We start from the raw sequence: 18,022 nt of genomic DNA on the forward strand, positions 1-18,022 counted from the left end.
CCCAGTAGCTTTTTGCTGCTATGCTCTGGTTAACAAATTAGATAGTTCTATATTCAGTGTGATCACTCGTAAAAACAGTTAGATCATGATCGTCCATTCTATTTGAGCTAAGGATCAAGTTCTAACATGAAATGAAGGAAATAAAATTTAGTGTATCCTTCACTTTCTCTTCTGTCCGGAGTTGATTCATGTATCTTGATGTTTTGTAATCAATTACTCCTTAGAATTTCAATAATTGCTGAAACAAATATATTTACAATTTAAAAAGAAATTGTCAAGTAGCATACGCAAGCACAGTTAAACAATATGCCAGAAAATCCAATGATGTTGATGCTAGACGCATGCAACAAATTATGCATACCCTATATGATAACAGATGTAAAATTGAAGAGATGTAATACTGATTATCTTATGTCAATGGTATACACGAATTTCATGGTAATCTTACTTCACCCTATCTAAATTTAACCTCCCACCAAAATGGAAATAGCAGACAAATAGACGTTACCAAAAAATGAAAACGAGGCACTAGACGTTACTTAAAAATGAGAACGAGACACCTTAAAGGTTCGAGATTTTACTACAGCCATTTCTTTAAACCCTGAATAGTTACGAGAATTACACAGGCAAAACATTAACCACTGTATAAGTCTCAAAAAATATAAATTTAATTTTGAAATAATGATACAATCCATAAAACAAAAAATGCTACAAACAAGGGGAGAAATGCACTTCAAAATTTGAAACGTTGTCGTTATCGAATTCTATAATAATTCCATAAGCAGAAACTTTATAAAGCTATAATAATTCCATAAGCAGAATCTTTATAAAGCTCAATCTCAAGCTTATTTGAACTTTTTGCATCACAACTAGCTGACTTCCAACTCTGCCAAGTTTCCATAATATAAACTCGCAAAATAAGAGGATAAGCCGCTTTACTAAATAAACTCAATTTAAGCAGGCTATAAGAATTATTTTTTTTAATCATTGCTAACATAATTAGTTTACAAAAATTCCTTGCCAGAGTGTGCCACTACTCCTGTCAACCTAAAGGAAAATATTCAAGTACCTGCAGCGAAAAAAAAGTTGACGATCACAAACTCATATTTGACATTTGAAGCTTCAGGAGGAAAAAGATGGTTTCAAACTAACCTTAGGTAAGGAACAAATAAAGAACAGAAACAGCATTTCAATACATGGAAACAGACAGGAAATAAGGAATGTTTCAAAAAGATACCAAAATGTAGCATTTTCAAATATTCCAACCGAATTCCATCCATTGCTGTCCATTCATGTCTTAAGTAAATTAAGAATTACTTCTGCATTAAGCTGTTTCTATTTCCAGTTCCACACACCACCGCAATAACCCCCATGTTTTCATCAATATTTGTGAAAGAAAAAAAAATCAAGAGTTCTCTCTAGCACCATCTGTTGCCAAGCCTTTGTACATAGTTACATATGGATTATATGATCAATTTCAACAATTTAATCATTTAAGATTCTGACATATAATTTTTTACTCAATAAACAAGTTAACCAACTATTCAGAATAATGCACTGCTCTACAGTTACCAAGAGCAATCTACTTTAGGCATTGTTCCTAGATATCAGTAATTGCATCCTGGGCAGATGGGACCATGAATTTAACTCGAGGACTTAGTGTCATTCCAGGAACAAGGATAGGAATGCATGGATTCTACCGTCCATGTACTGAATATATTGAAGAAGAGGCCACAAACTCCCAAGGGCTCTACCGTCAACCAGCCAATCCAGATACTTGTATTATCAAGTTACAACTCTAGTATGGGGTTAAAAACTTTTATATCATACTCTCAAAAGATACACCAACAAGTTCAGCACACAAGGTAATAACGGCTATTAGAATTTGAAATATGTTGCTGCATGTAAGGTCCCTACTTAAGGCAGGGCAGAGGATCATACTTTTCCTAGTTGGATTGCTAGAACTAATAAGCAATTGGCTATGCTTCAGGAGTAACACACTGATTTTTTACCTTCTCTTTCATGTTAAGTCCTGCATGCATGCAGAACCTTTTTACATCAGCATCGGCACCTTCCTCACTTTGCCTTTCTATTTCATTTAGTCAAGAGCGGCATCCATGGAACCTTTTCAACATGCTAGACTTCAAGTTGCAATTGTTGGAGACTCAGACAATGCCACAGAGCCATAGACATTTAAGCTGCTGTGTAACATGAATCAATGGCATCTGCTTCATGGTTATTTCCAGTCCTAGAGTGCATCTGAAATCAATTGTCACATGTCACAGAATCCCTCTGAATGATGGCTCACCTTCCTCTAGTGACATCCCAGTAGTCTCCAAACTTTCCAGAAGAATCTTCATAGTTAATTTGTGATTGTATCACTTTTTTCCATGTTCAAACTCCGTTGGCACTCACTTCTCTGAAGATTGACCCTTTGTTTGTTGTGCATTCCTTTCATGACCTTTTTCTTCTGGTCCAACTAACATGGTGTTATCCAAAATATTGTTTGAACTTTGAAATGTCTCCTGGGTAAATATTGCAACTAAAGTTCCAGTTGGCCAGAAGGAATCTGTTTCATTCAAAGATGTAAGTTTTTACCTCTTTTGTTCCACAGTGCACTGAAACTCACTAGTCTAAACTCTAAAACATTATCCTTTGTTTTTCTCCGAATTACTTTAAGGATTCTTCTTCAGGTTTAACTATTTGTACCTATGCATTCACAATCAGAGTTTTTAAAGATTGATCCTTAGAAGTATTGGAGGTGGTTATTTTAATCCAGTTTATTTTCTCTTCCTCAAGCTGATTCCTTGATCAGAGGTTCACAATGATTGATGAGGTCAAATTCATATGTCTATGATGTCTGACCTTCACTTTTCATACAATAACCTGTCTGTTGATTTCCTGCTGATCATTTTCCATTCCAAGCTCTCATTCCACTGGAGAAATGATTTCTTCTAATTTTGACAAATTGCTTTTTCCATTTTCTTGTACAGCCATTTGAATCGCTGCTTAATTACTCGATCTTTTAGCTTTTTGACCATGAAAATGCCAAATGCGCCTGTGACAATTACTAGAACTTAGAAAGGAAGTGTATACAGAATGGAATGGTTGTTCCCAAATATAGTATGTGAAGCTGATGGTAATTATAATAAGGTTCTTCTAATCATGTCTACACATATCCTTGTGTATCTTAGACTGGACTGAACACTTGCTATGGATGCAATAACCATTTAAAGGAAAAGCTTTCCCCAATCTCTGTATAAAGTTATAGATCCAAGAAGTTTCCTGATGGGGGTGCGTGATGAACATGGGGCCAAGTTTCGGGTATGGGGGACCAAGTGCCTAAATTTGGGAGCGTCGAGGGGATGGTGGGGGGATGCCAGCAGAGCAGCACTGGGAAGGCAGCACTGATATACAAATTGAGGTGAATTGAAATCGTCAAAGCAAAATCTACAACGTAACATCTTTGTGAGTACCCCATGAAAGGCAAACACAAAGTTAAAGGTTGCAATCAATGTCTAAAGGCATGTGCCATATAGCAACCGACCCAACGGCATCCCTGAAAGGTGGCAGAGGTAATGGTGCTGTGGGGTGACATTTCCCCAAGTCCCAGAAACATCCCTGTGCAGTGGATGCAAGTTTTTTGGGGAGGATGCATCCCCATGGAACAATGGGTCACTGTAAACATATCATTGTCTTGTTTGGACAGGCAAAGTAACAACGATTAGAAACATCATTCCATGTTTATACATTTGAATCTTTTCGAACGCATATCAAAAAGATTACAACGGAAAAGATAGGAATCTTACCCAGACAAGGTTAGAAGAGGGTGAACCTTCTAATTATCACACCTGTATATTGTTCAGTGAAAGTTCCTGCTCACATCATCCAGACTCAACTTCAAATCTGTAACTTTGCCTTAAGAGTCAGAAAAGTGCCAAGAAATAGTGTCCTTTTGCTAGCATGTTATCACATTGTTCCAAACCTTCTTTTAGGGTCCCTCCTTTTTTTAATATCGATATATATTATAGACAACAAAATTTATATATTGTTACATAATTCAGAAACAGACCCAGGAAAAATGCATCACATTGAATATATAAGAAGAGATGCATAGTAATCCAGCAGGACGTGCCATAGCAATCTCTCTGAAGACAAATCCTCATATCACAAAACACAATCAGAACACTGCTTACAATTTGCTGATTCTCAATAAAGAACTTCCGGATTGCTAAAACCTCTCTTATTCTTGAGGGTTGGTGCAAGCTTATAGTCCCTCTGGCATTCTGTGAACAAGATATATTCCCAATAGAGAGAGCAGTCTTCCACCCTCCATGCTTTTCATGTCTTGTCTCTTTAATCAATACATCAAAGAAACAATTCAAAACGGAAGAAGGCCCGCATAAAGCACCTTCCCAATCCAAGAGAGTGTGATATAAGAATCCATCTAAGAACAAAGCACAAGCCACTGTGAGACCATTCCTTAAAATTTATTAAGAATACCCCTGAAACAGATAAAGAGTTCTTCACCCATAGACAAAAAAGGAAATGCAATGTTTAGTTAACCCTAGGTAAAATGAGTAGAGGATCGTCAAAATAAGACATGTTCACTGACTCTTGGTTCTACACTCTTTGTCAAATTTCACAACAAAATTGACGTTGTCTAAAATTTAATCATTAAGAAAGAGTATTTAGATATAATGTAATGTTAGTCTTCTTTGTACAAAAACATTTATTGCTTATGATCATGATGTAATAACACCACATTAGTTATGTCTATAAAAGGATATTTGTACAATGTAACTTATAATGATTGATGTAACTTCCCCATACATTAATAAATGTATTGTACACATACAAGAGTGAGTCACACAATTCTCTCAAACTTTGCACATTCATTCCTCAAACATTCCTTTCCCACCTTCAAATTTATTAATGAAATTAAAAATTTAGTTTTCCAGAAGTCAAAGCATCTATTGTATAAGATTATGTGATTCCTTTATAGAAATTAACATTGTGTCATGCCCCAACCTAATGCCTGTACCTTCTTTGAGAAAACATTTTAAAATATCTATTAATTCTACAATTGTGAGATGCATTACAACAATGCATTTTGAATAACCAAACAAATATCCATACCACTAAAGTTGCTAGTGTATTAAACGTCTAATTCAAGTCACGTGTAATAACCATGCTTAAGCAGCCAGAACTGTCATGCCATAACAAAAACCAGGCAAGAAATCAACACTACTGAAGGATGCAGAAATAAACCAAAATCCATATGAAAATATGAAAAGAATATAAAAAACTTGTTGATATCATTGAAATAAAACTAAAATGCAAAATGGCCTTTAGTAGCAAAGCACATTCAAAACAAGTAAATGTAATACAAAATAACAGGTGAACAGCAGATTTTTCAATGTATTGAATTTGAATAAAAATACATGGGTAGTGTGCATCTTCAGCTACCAACATGATTTCCAAGCTAATATAAAGTTGAATTTTTAAGTCACCCCCCATCAACCGCTCCAATGTCACCTACAACGTGAATCATGTGTTAGACTCGACTGTTGACAACTACAACATTTACAAGTTTTAATTAATTATTGTTAAAGATTATCTACAATCTAGTTAAACTCACTATTGTTAATAATGAGTAAATTGAGTAAAGAAATAAAATCAGTTTTTTTCTTATACATAAAACAATTTTGTTGAGCAAGTGCATTTCCCATCAATGTGTCCACCTATAAGATATTATCTAACATTAGCGATCCACTATAGGAATAACACAATAACAAGGATATTGTTAAGCCCTATTAATTAGCATTGACATTCTTTTACAGGCTTGATTGATTTCCATTGATTTTAGTAGATCTTGTGGGCAGTGGACCATTGAATAACCACAACTCATATGATTCCCGTCAAAAGAGCAAGCCTTTTCAGTATAAAGTTCCTTCATATAGGCACTCCTTAAAAAGAAACAAAAGCAAAGCAAAGGCAGCTGGAAAGAGATTTGATGAAGACACATGAATTAGGTTAGGCCTAGATCTGAGCCCTCCCAAGGAAACCATTTCCTCACCAACACTAGAGAATCCAAACAAGAAGATGACAATTATACATGGATAAAAATGTCTAAGGACCCTAGGGTTGTCCAAAACAGCCCTTCCAATTTTATGGATTCTAGATGCCATGAGGTTGCGATATGTAACAAGTCCTTAAGGGAGGTGATCAAACACCAAAAGGAAAACCTCCTTGAACACCCATATGATGAATTGCTGGCCAAGGAAGAATTGAACACTCAACTAGTGTAGGAAGAACTAGGGAATGGAGGTCAAAGTAAAAATTTTGACTAAGAGATATCTTATGGTTGCATGTGGATCAAAGGTCGACAAGAATAAGATTTTGAATGCTGGTTCATGGTTGATGGATGGCATGAGGTTTTTTTTGTAGGAGAAGGAACCCAATTTTAATGCAACAAAACACAAGATCCTCTTGGTCCTAGAGTGGATTTGATTATACAAGATCCCAAATGAATATTTGGGGTCCTAAAATTATAATTGCTACAAAAGAGTCCCTAGGCAAAATCATTGCCCTAGTTAAGGAATTATTGGAGATAAATACAACGAGCTTTGTGCAAACCTATGTAACGAAGAATCTCAACACCCCCTTCCACTCAAATGGTGTTGAAAATTTGAAATTGAGCTTTAGCACCTAAACCCGCTAAACCCGAAACCTGGTCAATGCAAGGAGAGAATGTAATCCTAGAAAGGCAAAGAGAAGGGCCCAAAGATAAGTTGGCTCCTAGTCTAGACACAAAAGAAGATAAAAAAGCTATAGATAAATAATTGAAGGGATCTTGGACCCTAGAAATCAAGAAGTTAACTTAGATTTGCCAAGGGAGAAAAGGCAAGGCAGCCACAAAAGGAATCATGGAATCCACCTAACATGGAAAAGCAAAAGTTCACTAAGCTCGTAAAAGAACTAAATCTTGAAATGAACATGCTAATCTCTTTGGGTGCTAGAACGATTCGACAAACCTATATAGAGACTCCAATGGAAGTGTAAGGGGAAGTAGAAGGAAGGGGTGACCCCTTGACAAGGTCCTTTGATTGAAAGATGGGGAACAAAGTGGCTAATTGAAGTTAACAAAAGATGAATTTAGGATTTGGGAAGGAAAGACCCTTCCTTAGGAGCAATGAATATAATCATATGGAACATGGGGGCTTAAACACCCCTAAGAAAAGAGACCTGATGAAGCGCCAAATGAACTCCTCTGAGGCTGATATCATACTCTTCTTAGATTCCAAATGGGGTTTGGAGGAGGCGTATAAGTGTTTGAACAAATAGACAAAGTGGGAAGGTGATTTCAGAATAGCAATGGATGCTTCTAGTGACCTAGGGGTTCTCTAGTCTATGTCCTTGGTTGAGGTAAAGAAAGCAGAAGATCCAGCAAATCGGCAGCTCCTAAGTGTCAAGCCTCAATTCAAAATTGAGTTTCTTGCTAATCAATATCAATCTTGTTATCCTTTGGGGGCTTTCAACACTATTGTGAAGCATTCAAATAAGAAGAGATTGGGAAGCACACAACACGGTCACAAGACTTTACCAGCATCGCCTTTCAAAACAATTTGGTGTATTGCATCTTGAAAAATGGAATGTTCACTCAAACAAACAAAAGACAAGGTTTGACCACTATAGCACAAAGGATGGATTGCATTCTACTCTCTAACAATTGGCTTAGAACACATTTTTTGTATGACTACTACATTCTTTCTTATTCAGGATTAGATCATTTCCCAATTCAACTAGACATTAGGAAGGATTGCCCACCAACTACTCCACTAAGATTTGAGCAAACGTGACTCCATAACCCAAATCTATATGATTAATACAGATAGCCTATATATATCTATCTAAAATATAATGACAGATATCATTTTGAAGCTATTTTATTTGCTTAAGAGTTATTTATTTTATACTAGAACAATTTCATTTACTATATACATGGACACAAAAAATTTATTGTATCTACATTGTTAAAAATGTTATTTGTGCTTTCTTCTATATTTTTAGTTTGGTTTGTTATTTAATTGTTTGAAGTCTGTATCTTCACTCAACTTGTGCCTATCAGTTTTGCATTTTGGTGAGGCTAATTCTCTTGAGAGTCGAAAAAAACGTTTGTGGAATGTTGATTTCTGCGACTTCTAGGGTTTTTGTAGTTTCTCAAAGTAGCAGAGACGTCACCAAAAATGGCGAAGGCCTTCTGTAATTTCGGCACTTGCTCATGATTCAGTGCATGGTTTTGGGCGAGATTTGTGTTCTACTTCTGCAGATAGTTATCCTACCAATGATGGATATTTGCAAGGAGGCAGCGCTAAAGGTGGGGCTTCTACCTTTCACAACGGCGACAAATCTGTTTGGAGGAGGATGGAACGGCAGGATGCACAAAAGAAAATAGAGAATGAGGCAAAAAGGGTTTTCTAAGCGTGGGGGACTGTTGGAGAGGGGGTTTCAAAGGTGCAGATTTGCCCTTTTCCTGGTGTATGATATAATTAGCAATTATCCATTCATAGAGGCCATTTGTTGCTAAATCTTTCACTTCCTCCAGCTTTTAAGCATCTTATAAATGAAATTCAGGCTTATATAATCAGCAATCAGAATTGATTCATTGAACCGTCTTATTAAAGAGGGTGTATGGAAAATGGCACTCAAATACAATAACTCTAGCTTTAACCTGCATAGCATATTTTTAGGTTTTGTAAGGAATAATTGTTAAGCATTGAAATTGTTCGAACAAAAAAATACGAAATAGCTCTATAAAAGGCAAATAATACAAGGATCAGCAAAATTGTTATGCAATGGGAACATGGGAATCATTGCAGAGTCACTAAATATATTAACGATCTAGAGAACTGCCACAGAAGGTACCCTGAGACAAACCGGATTTTTAGATTGTAGCTTCCTTATATGGTCCTCCGACTTTAGTAAAAATTGCAGAAAACTCCATAGCCATTTGGAGGATACAGACAAATCTTCAAAATTTAGGGATTCTTCCTCACCTTTAGCCAAATTGTAGGTTCGATTCCACTTGATAAAATCCACACATGTAATAATGAAAGTCATACAATGTAGAAGACAAATCACATGCCACATGTGATGTTTGTAGACCAAGATACCTTACTATCCAAGAAAAATACAATATCTCCAAGAGATCCCAAACACAATATCATACTCAACACACCTCCTTATAATGATAATCACCTTCTTTTTTAGACTACCTAATAATATAACAAAGGGGTAAACCCAATGAAGACCTACTCATCACCTAATATAATTAAGTTGTCCATATGACCCAATATAAACAATTTAGGGGATGTGTGCCATATGTCAGCATCCACATCCACCTAAATACATTACAATATCATATCCTTAGGTACATAACAAGATGCCATTGTGCTCCCATAGCTATTAGGGGGTAGCAGATCACAATGGCTTAAATAAATTAATGTTTCTCTTATATTTCCTTTGAAATATTTCCCTAATTTAGTAAATTAATATAATTAGTAACTATCCATTCATAGAGGCCGGTTGTTTGCTAAATATTTCACTTCCTCCAGTTTTTAAGCATCTTCTAAATAAAATTCAGGCTGATATAATCCGCAATCAGAATTGACTCATTGAACCATCTTATTAAAGAGGGCGTATGAAAAATGGCACTCAATTACAAAAACTCTAGCTTTAACCTAGATAGCATATCTTTAGTTTTCATAAGGAATAACTGTTAGAGCATTGAAATTGTTCGAACAAAAAAATACGAAATAGCTCCATAAAAGGTAAATGATACAAGGATCAGCAAAATTGTTATACAATGGGAACACGGGAATCATTGCAGACTCACTACGTAATATATTAACGATCTGGAGAAGTGCAGCAGAGGGTACCCTGAGACAACGCGCTACAATTCCTGGAATTAAGACTAAGATGAGATGTAAGCCTGGCTGTTGCCACCACATTGTGCAACGGCATCATTGACATCGCACAGCCTAACTCTGCGGACAACCTGCATCAAAAAAATTGTAAACCAAAAAAATTAAAACTTATGTTTTACCTCTATACAATCTGCTAACAAAAAAATTCGAATTCGCTTTAAACCCTACGAACTCTATCTCTATTTATATTAAACCTTTAATTCTAATCCTTAAACGCTTTGAAATTAGTTACATTAAACATTAAAACCTGAAAATTCCTGATGTTTTTGCATTAAACCTTAAATCTAAACCCTAAATATTTGGAACATAATCAACTTAAACCTAAATACTTTTAATGTACTCGCATTAAACTTCAAAATGTATATCTCAAACACCTTGAACATGTTCACATGAAATCTAAACAGATCAAAAATATTTACATTGATCCCGAAACACTCTGAACATATTCACATTAAACCTTAAACCCTAAACAAATAAACTAGCAAACTAAAATCTAAATGCGTTAAAGATTAAAGATCCACAGTCCATAATAATTTTTTTGATTGTGTGAAAATTGTATTACAACTGTTTCAACGTCAACCATTAATTACGTATAACTTTTACACCATCCATTTGTCTAACAAGTGGCACAAGATCAATTTCTAAAAGCATCTCATCCGAAGCTAGATTCCAATATAGCTCGAGAAGCCAAGAACCAAACCCTAAACCAAAAATATGGACTTTTAACCAAAAGATCAATGGGTATTCGAAGTTTACCTTGAATAAGAAACGAAAGAGTTCCGAAATCTTGAACTGTCGTTTCCCAGTGTATTTTTGCAGAAAGAAGCTCTGGCGGCTGATGAAGTAGGGCGACCACCTGCCTCTGCAACTGCTCTCAATGAATGAAATGCGGGCTTCGCAGACCTTGCAAAAGCTCCACAACGAGCCGCCATTAAAATGTATTCGACTTCTGAGAAATGAATAATAGATTGTGCCGTAGGTTTTGCGAGAAGTTTACAGAACCCACATTTTATTTACCGTCCGCGACTGCCAAAAAAATTAACGCCTTACCAGAACCAATATATTGTTTAATCAATTTTATAGCCCGTCTTAATGGGATTTTAAAGTTCTATTGGAGAATTTGTGTTCTTACAAGAGGTGATAATGTATGTATTCTTCATTATTTCTTAAAAAGAGTATGAGGTATTTTCATATTTAGTTCTTTCATTAAGGGAGAGGAGCTAGAACGTGCACATCATAATTTTGAGGGTTCACAAAGACCAAATTTTTTGATCCATCAGGCAGACCAGTGATTTGGCAACCCCAAATCAAAATATTTTGTGTTGACTCGGTGATTTGTCACGTGTCTCATTCGTTCTCGTCCACAATGTCCTGTTTATACCACTTCGGAGCATTGACCGGAACATGGCCAAGCCCACACCCAAAACATGCCATGGTTGTTGTCCATAATGAACAGGGTGGGCGCGTGGCAATCAACCACATGTCCACCCAATCAAATACCTCCTTCGTCAAAAATTCTTGTCGCCACCTTCAAACTTGGAGTGCAATGGCATTAACTACGCATCACCTCTCCTTACATGCACCTAAAGGATCGCGTGTATCGAGCACAGTTGCATTCAATATGCCCAACTCCTCGTCGATCGACCCATGGTTGCTTCCTTTGTTTGGCATGCATTCTTGACTCTTCGATTTCTTTCACGCCACAACACATTCGCCATGGGATGCTACGAACACAAATTCGAACCAGAACGTGTTCATCAAGATGCAAGTAATGCATGCCTTCCTTTACACATTCACTAGGTTTTGATGGGGTTTCACAGCTTTCATGGGTTTCGTTTTGCACATTTGATTGCATTACTTACTTGTGTGCTCAAATTTGCAAGTATGGAGCTAAATGGCGAGGATGAAGGAATGGCAACGACAGACAACACTTAAACCCATGTTTGACATATCACCAGTGCACAAATGTGTGTGTGTGTGTGCATGTGTGTGCATGTATATACATGTATGCATGTACATATATATACACATATCTATGTAAATGTATTTCAATATATGTATGTACGTGTATTTAACTATATGTATGTACCTATCTGTATGTGCATGTATGTATGTACATAACTTAGAAATGAATATGAAACCCTTAAACCCAAGTTTGACATATCAATAATGCATATATATTTGTATGTATGCAAATGTATATATATGTATGTGTGTACATGTATATATATGTATGTGTGTACATGTATATACATAAATGTATGTACATGTGTGTACATATATGCATGTACATGTATTTCCATATGGGATTGAATCCCTTTAATAGTTCGATTCAAACACTTAAACCCAATATTGACATATCAGTAGTTCATATATTTCAAGAGGGCGGAACTAGCAGAAATCAAAATACTTACAATGGTGGGGGCCAGAACGTGCATACCCTAACTTGAAGGGTCCACAAACTGATTTCTAACAAGACTTGTTTATTATCCAATCCATTCACATGTAATGTGATGATTGGGCCAAGGTGTCAACAATTGGAACAAGTACCCACAAAGCTTGCACAATTTGAATAAGTATCCACGGAGCTCGAACAATGTAATCAACCTGCAATATTAGAAGCTTTAAATGGATTTTGTACACCATAGGTGAATAAAATTTCCCTCACACTGCTGCAATCAATGATGTATTGCATGCACAAAATCTCCTTTATCTTTTGATTGCAATTATCACAATTCTACACAATGAGGACATGTTTTTATTTGAAACGTTTGTACTCATGAATTAAGTTGCACCGAAACATTCAAATTGAATGGTCTTTGCAACACAATTCACAAGTATAAAGGTCTTCAAATGGTTGTGTGTTCTCATTGTAGTCAAGAATGGAGATCAATACTTGTAAGATGGAAAGCATGTCTTGGATTGATAATTGAACATGCACAGTCCCACATTGAATACATTGTGGTGTGAAAGCACTCAATTTAGTCGACAATACATGGGATAGAAAGGAATGAAACATGGCTCGATCTATGATGAGTCAGGCATATTGAGCGAAGCTTTGCTTGATCAATACAAGCCTTTAGGTGCAAATAAGGAGAGTTGACGTGTAGTTAATACCATTGGATTCCATGTCAACTAGATTTTTTTACGGAGGAGGTGGTCAATTGGATGGACATGTGATTGATTGCCATGTGGCCACCCCGTTCGATACGAATGGCAAACATGGCAAGTTTTGGTTGTGGGCCTGACCACGTTTCGATCGATGCACCAAGGTGGCATAGACATGACGCCATGGACAAGAACAAATGAGACACGTGGCAAATCGCCAAGTCAGTGCGAAATATTTTGATTTGGGGTTGTCAAGTCACTAGAATCTACCTAGCAGAGGTTCAATTGTGGAAAATTGATTACTTCAAAATAATGAAAAACTGAATCCTTCAAATTAATGAAAACTAAAGCATGTAGTTGTTGTCATCTTTGTTCAATCATCCCATTACATGTTGTGAATTGCATTGACATATAAAAGATACCAAATGCACATAATCGAAAATAAAAAGCATGCATTTGTTGACATCTTGCTCAATCATCCCATTACTTGTTGTGTATTGCATCGACATATAATTTAAAGATACCAAATGAACATAATTGGAAACAAATATCATTTGAAATTCATGTCTTCATAAGACATATTTGCAGTTGTAATCTACAACTATAAATCAGAAAGCCAAAAATTTATCAGATGTGTCTTTTTAAAAGTCATTTAATACAACGAGGCAAAGAAGTTCTTGGCGTTGTAGGTGATGCGCTTGATGCTACAATGGGTACCATGTTCTTGTCACCTTCTGTTGGTTGACTACTAGTCATTTCACTTGGTATTGTGCTGCAATATCCAAGGTTGTCAACATATGGCGGCACCCTTGCAATATAATTCACAAGAGCAGAAAATGTATGGGAAGGGGAAGCAGGTCGACAATTTAACCCTGTTGGAAAGTTCGACAAGTTTATGTTGATCATATCTTGCATTATGGGATGTTGTTCAAGCAAAGGAATAGTGGATGGATTGCTTAACATCCTCTTTCTTGCCAAAATCATTCTCTTCTCCTTGATGGCCCTTTCCTATTCCTCGTGTTCCTTTGTTGCCTTCTCTTGTTGTTGTCTTTCCTCCTTTTCCTTCTTCTCTAATTCTTTAAGCCTTTCCTTTTCCTTACGTAGAATCTCCTTTTCTTTTCTCTCATGTTCCTTCTTTTTCTTTGCCAATATACGTGCTACCTTGTTCACTTTGGTATCCTTTTTCTTTCTTTCTTTGATGTCCTCCAGTTCTTTCTTCCTCATCTCCTACACCATCACCAAATCCATGTCATCATCAGATGTCAACAACTACGATTCACGGCTCAAGAGAACTCCATTATCACCCCCTGCCCTATTTCTTGTTAACAATGTGAACGGGTGGCTTTAAGAATTATGTCAATGTCATTTCCTATTGAGAGCTAGGCATCTCACTTGCTTGTGACGTCAGGATTTCGTCTTCCTCATTTCCAACTTCTATTGTATCTTGTGTCAAACCTACATCGATTCTGATATCCGATATGCCACAATCAACATAATAATGCACCACCTCTGGCATGACAGTTGTGGGTGGTGAAGGGAAGGTGAAAGTTCCCTGTTCTTCTCGCCCTTGCAAGTCAACACCTAGATCCATTGCCCCTTCCACCACCCACAAAGGTGGAATTCGCTTGGATGGAAGAGCAAGACTGTCCTCCATACTCTCAACCATGGTTTCAACAATGTTGTCAGTTGGTCGATCACTGTCCACTCGTGCATTGGAATTAGATTGCTTAATTTGAACAATGTTTTCTATAACAACTTATAGTGAGACATCAAATACCCGATAGGCTGAGCATGTTCTACACTGCAGAAGCATCTTTGCCATCATTAATCTTGAATGTGTTGTTGGGCTGCATTTCCTCCACAAGGGAATCAAGATTGAGGGTCCATATCCCAATCGTTCTGAATCCTGCTACAATGTTAGAAACAGTCAATGCATTGATCAAAGATTTGCTGCCTATTTCTGCTAGCTCTGCCTACCTGAATTTTGCGTTTGAAAACCTTGCCAACCACGATGCTCTTTTTTATTTGAAGTAGGTCTTGAATGGAGAGAAGACACTCACATTCAACGGTTGTAGTTCGTGAGAAGTGTGAGTCATCAATGTGAGAAAGTCCATACCTAGCATCATTGCCTCTTAGATGGTTGTGACTGTGACATGACTACCATGGTCATCAAATATCAGCAAGTGCCTATTGGTGGGTGATACACCCACTGGAATAGAGCACGCAAAGTGGTACAACCGAGTAAGTAATATTTCCTTGGTCATCCACGCTTGTTTTTGTGTTGCTATGCAAGCACCCGATTTGCATTTGGAGATATAGTTGTGTAAGTGCTTCTTGTCGTTGAATAAGTAGAAGCCTAGAATGCTTTTATCAAGAGCATTAACGCAACAAAGAGTGGTAATCCATTCACGGCTCTTCAAAATTATGCAAGACTCATTCCAACTTCCTCTCGTAGCAAGCACCCTCATAGCCCCATTTTTGCACATCATAACACCAGTTTCGTCATAATTCCATATTTGAGTAGAAACATATGGATTTTTTGCAAAGGCTTTTGACAATTTGTCATAGAAAGAAGACACAATTGTTGGTTTTGAAGGCTTAGTGCCATATCTTTGTTGAGGCCTTCAGATGTCTACAAGGTGAGTTCTGAATGTCAAGCCTTAAAAGCAGACCACCATGACTTCATAGACATGCCATCCTTGAAAGGGTTGGGTCTACTCTCACATATCTGAGACATAGTTGCCTTAAAGTTGATGATCTCTAGGCCATGACCAACGCAACCATCTCCTGGCACCACTCAACAATTTGTTCTTCTTCTTCAGTGGTGAGGATTATTGGGGGACCTTTCTTGGACATGGTCGTGAGACCACGCAACCATTTCGTGAGTGTCAAAGTTGGGATGCCCAATTTATTTGATGCACACCTCATGGACATGCCATTTTACCCAACATCATGGAGTGCACCTTCCATGTCAGTTGTCAACCACCGCTTCTATTGCATTGTAACTTTTGTTGCAGTTGAAGGTGGAGTACTATCCTCCACTATGGGCGGGAAAGGCTATGGATCGCGATCCTCCACTGTCGGGGGTATAGGGTCTTGATTGGTCACAACAAGTGGTGGGGGATCTAGCTCCACAAGGAATTTGACTCCTCTTTTACGTGAAGGCCGCCTTGTTGATGCTCTTTTCTTTGCACCACAAGTAGTCATCTTATCTGCACACAACAACAAGAACATGTATGCTAGTTGTGGAAGTATTTAAAATATACAAATTAATAGCTAGTATACACAATGATGAATCAAATGTTTAATTTTATATGTCACTTGAAAACTAAAGTACAATACAATATGGGTAACTATGAGATGGAACCAACTAACCATGTGATGTTGTAGACCAATGCTTGATGATCAATACTAACATTGATGCTTGTTATGGAAATGTTGTGCATTTTCAGATTGAATGACAAGAGAGTTTAAGATGACAGTGATGCTCGAACAGTAGAAGTATGGTTCCTGTATACAAAACGTAAATTTTTTTCGAGAATTGTGCCTAGAACTGATTTTTGTTTAGTGTATTTGACACTTATATTAGGGATTTAAAATAGTAATAGCATAAAAATGTAACACTTAGTCTAGTTGGGATTCATGGTCAAAACCTTCCAGGTCAGTTAGATGTGGTGGTGTACCTAGAATGGGTTCTTTCCAAAGAATTTGTTGACTATATAGTCGGCAAGACATATTAGAAAACAAATCACTCAGTTTACAATGAGGTTGAATGTATACTTTGGTAAAAAATCCATTATGGGATTTTTTCATTAACTACTCTTTGAAGCATTTGTTGCCATTACAAATTTTTGGATCTTTGTCAAACATTTGGACCATAGTTATCTAAGAAAAATAGTTGGTTTGTCATGATTCAAGAATGACCTTGAATAATTTTGAATAGAAACAAGACATTGTGGGAAAGAGAAGATCATCATAGGGCTATGGATAGATAAAGAGTTGGTCAGCAATATGAGCAAGATTGGCAATCCACTCTTGTTGTGCTCGAGTGTGTGGAAATGGGATGTGAATTGGCTATTCTATGGGAGGAATTGGTGTATGCGACGAGGGGAAAGATTCGCGCAGATATTTTAGGATTTCATCATCTGCATCATTTGGAGGGAGGGTTGCAAGAAGACCTCGACTTGTTAGTGTGTGATGAGCCTTCAAATAGTTTTGCCTATCGTTTTCATCTTTTTTTACAATCTAATAGTGTTGATTTGTGTTTGACATATCCACATTCAACTGTGTCCATGTCTGTTGCCTGGAATGTATCATTATGACTTGTTCATAGTCATCTGCATCATGGTTTAGATTAAAAATACATCATGTGACCCGAAAAAATTACTTTACAGTACAATAATGAGTGGTGATATACAAACAGGAACATGACAGTAAGCATGAGGGTGACGATGAAAGGATAATAAGGATAAAATAATTTGAGGAAGTGAAATAGTAAGGGTACAAAATCAAAAACAAAATGTTATATATTATATGAAATTATGTATTTACATACGTATATGTATATACATATATGTACATATTTGTATATACATATATGTATATACACACGTGTATTTCCAATTTTCATATATATTCATTTTCATATTTGTATATACAAAGTAAAGTGTCTTTTTTCGCTATTTGAACTGGCCTAAAGGGTCTCATTGTCACTCTTTTACAAATCCAATACATTACCCTTAATTATGTATATACATATAAGTGTATTTTGACTCACTGTATGATTCATTGTTTCAATTTCCTTGTTGAAGGGTTTAAATTTCACTATTTTATGGTTCCAATTTAAGATTTCAAGGTCATATACAATATATGTAATTTTATATATGCATACATACATACATACATGTATATACAAATGAGTATAT

The 18,022-nt window shown here is 36.5% G+C and overlaps 1 protein-coding gene across 8 annotated transcripts; it reads right to left on the bottom strand.

Moving 5' to 3' along the window:
- Window positions 1–727: 727 nt before the first annotated feature.
- On the bottom strand, window positions 728–11,093 carry LOC131061625 (protein NONRESPONDING TO OXYLIPINS 2, mitochondrial). 8 transcript variants are annotated; one of them, XR_009110564.2, is made up of 4 exons: window positions 10,746–11,071; window positions 9,942–10,060; window positions 5,445–5,538; window positions 728–1,069 (listed from the first exon to the last, which is right to left on the bottom strand). XR_009110564.2 is itself a non-coding variant. In XM_057995407.2 (4 exons), exons 1-3 carry the CDS (start codon window positions 10,919–10,921, stop codon window positions 5,510–5,512), a joined length of 324 nt encoding a protein of 107 aa, XP_057851390.1. In that variant the 5' UTR covers window positions 10,922–11,071; the 3' UTR covers window positions 728–1,069; window positions 5,474–5,509. The 8 variants fall into 8 exon arrangements, 7 of the variants coding, with proteins under 7 accessions (XP_057851390.1, XP_057851391.1, XP_057851387.1 ...); XM_057995407.2 differs by having other exon boundaries at window positions 5,474–5,538; XM_057995408.2 differs by having other exon boundaries at window positions 5,470–5,538.
- Window positions 11,094–18,022: the final 6,929 nt, after the last annotated feature.

The sequence above is a fragment of the Cryptomeria japonica genome, chromosome 4 (assembly GCF_030272615.1).
Source record: "Cryptomeria japonica chromosome 4, Sugi_1.0, whole genome shotgun sequence".
NCBI lineage: Eukaryota > Viridiplantae > Streptophyta > Pinopsida > Cupressales > Cupressaceae > Cryptomeria > Cryptomeria japonica.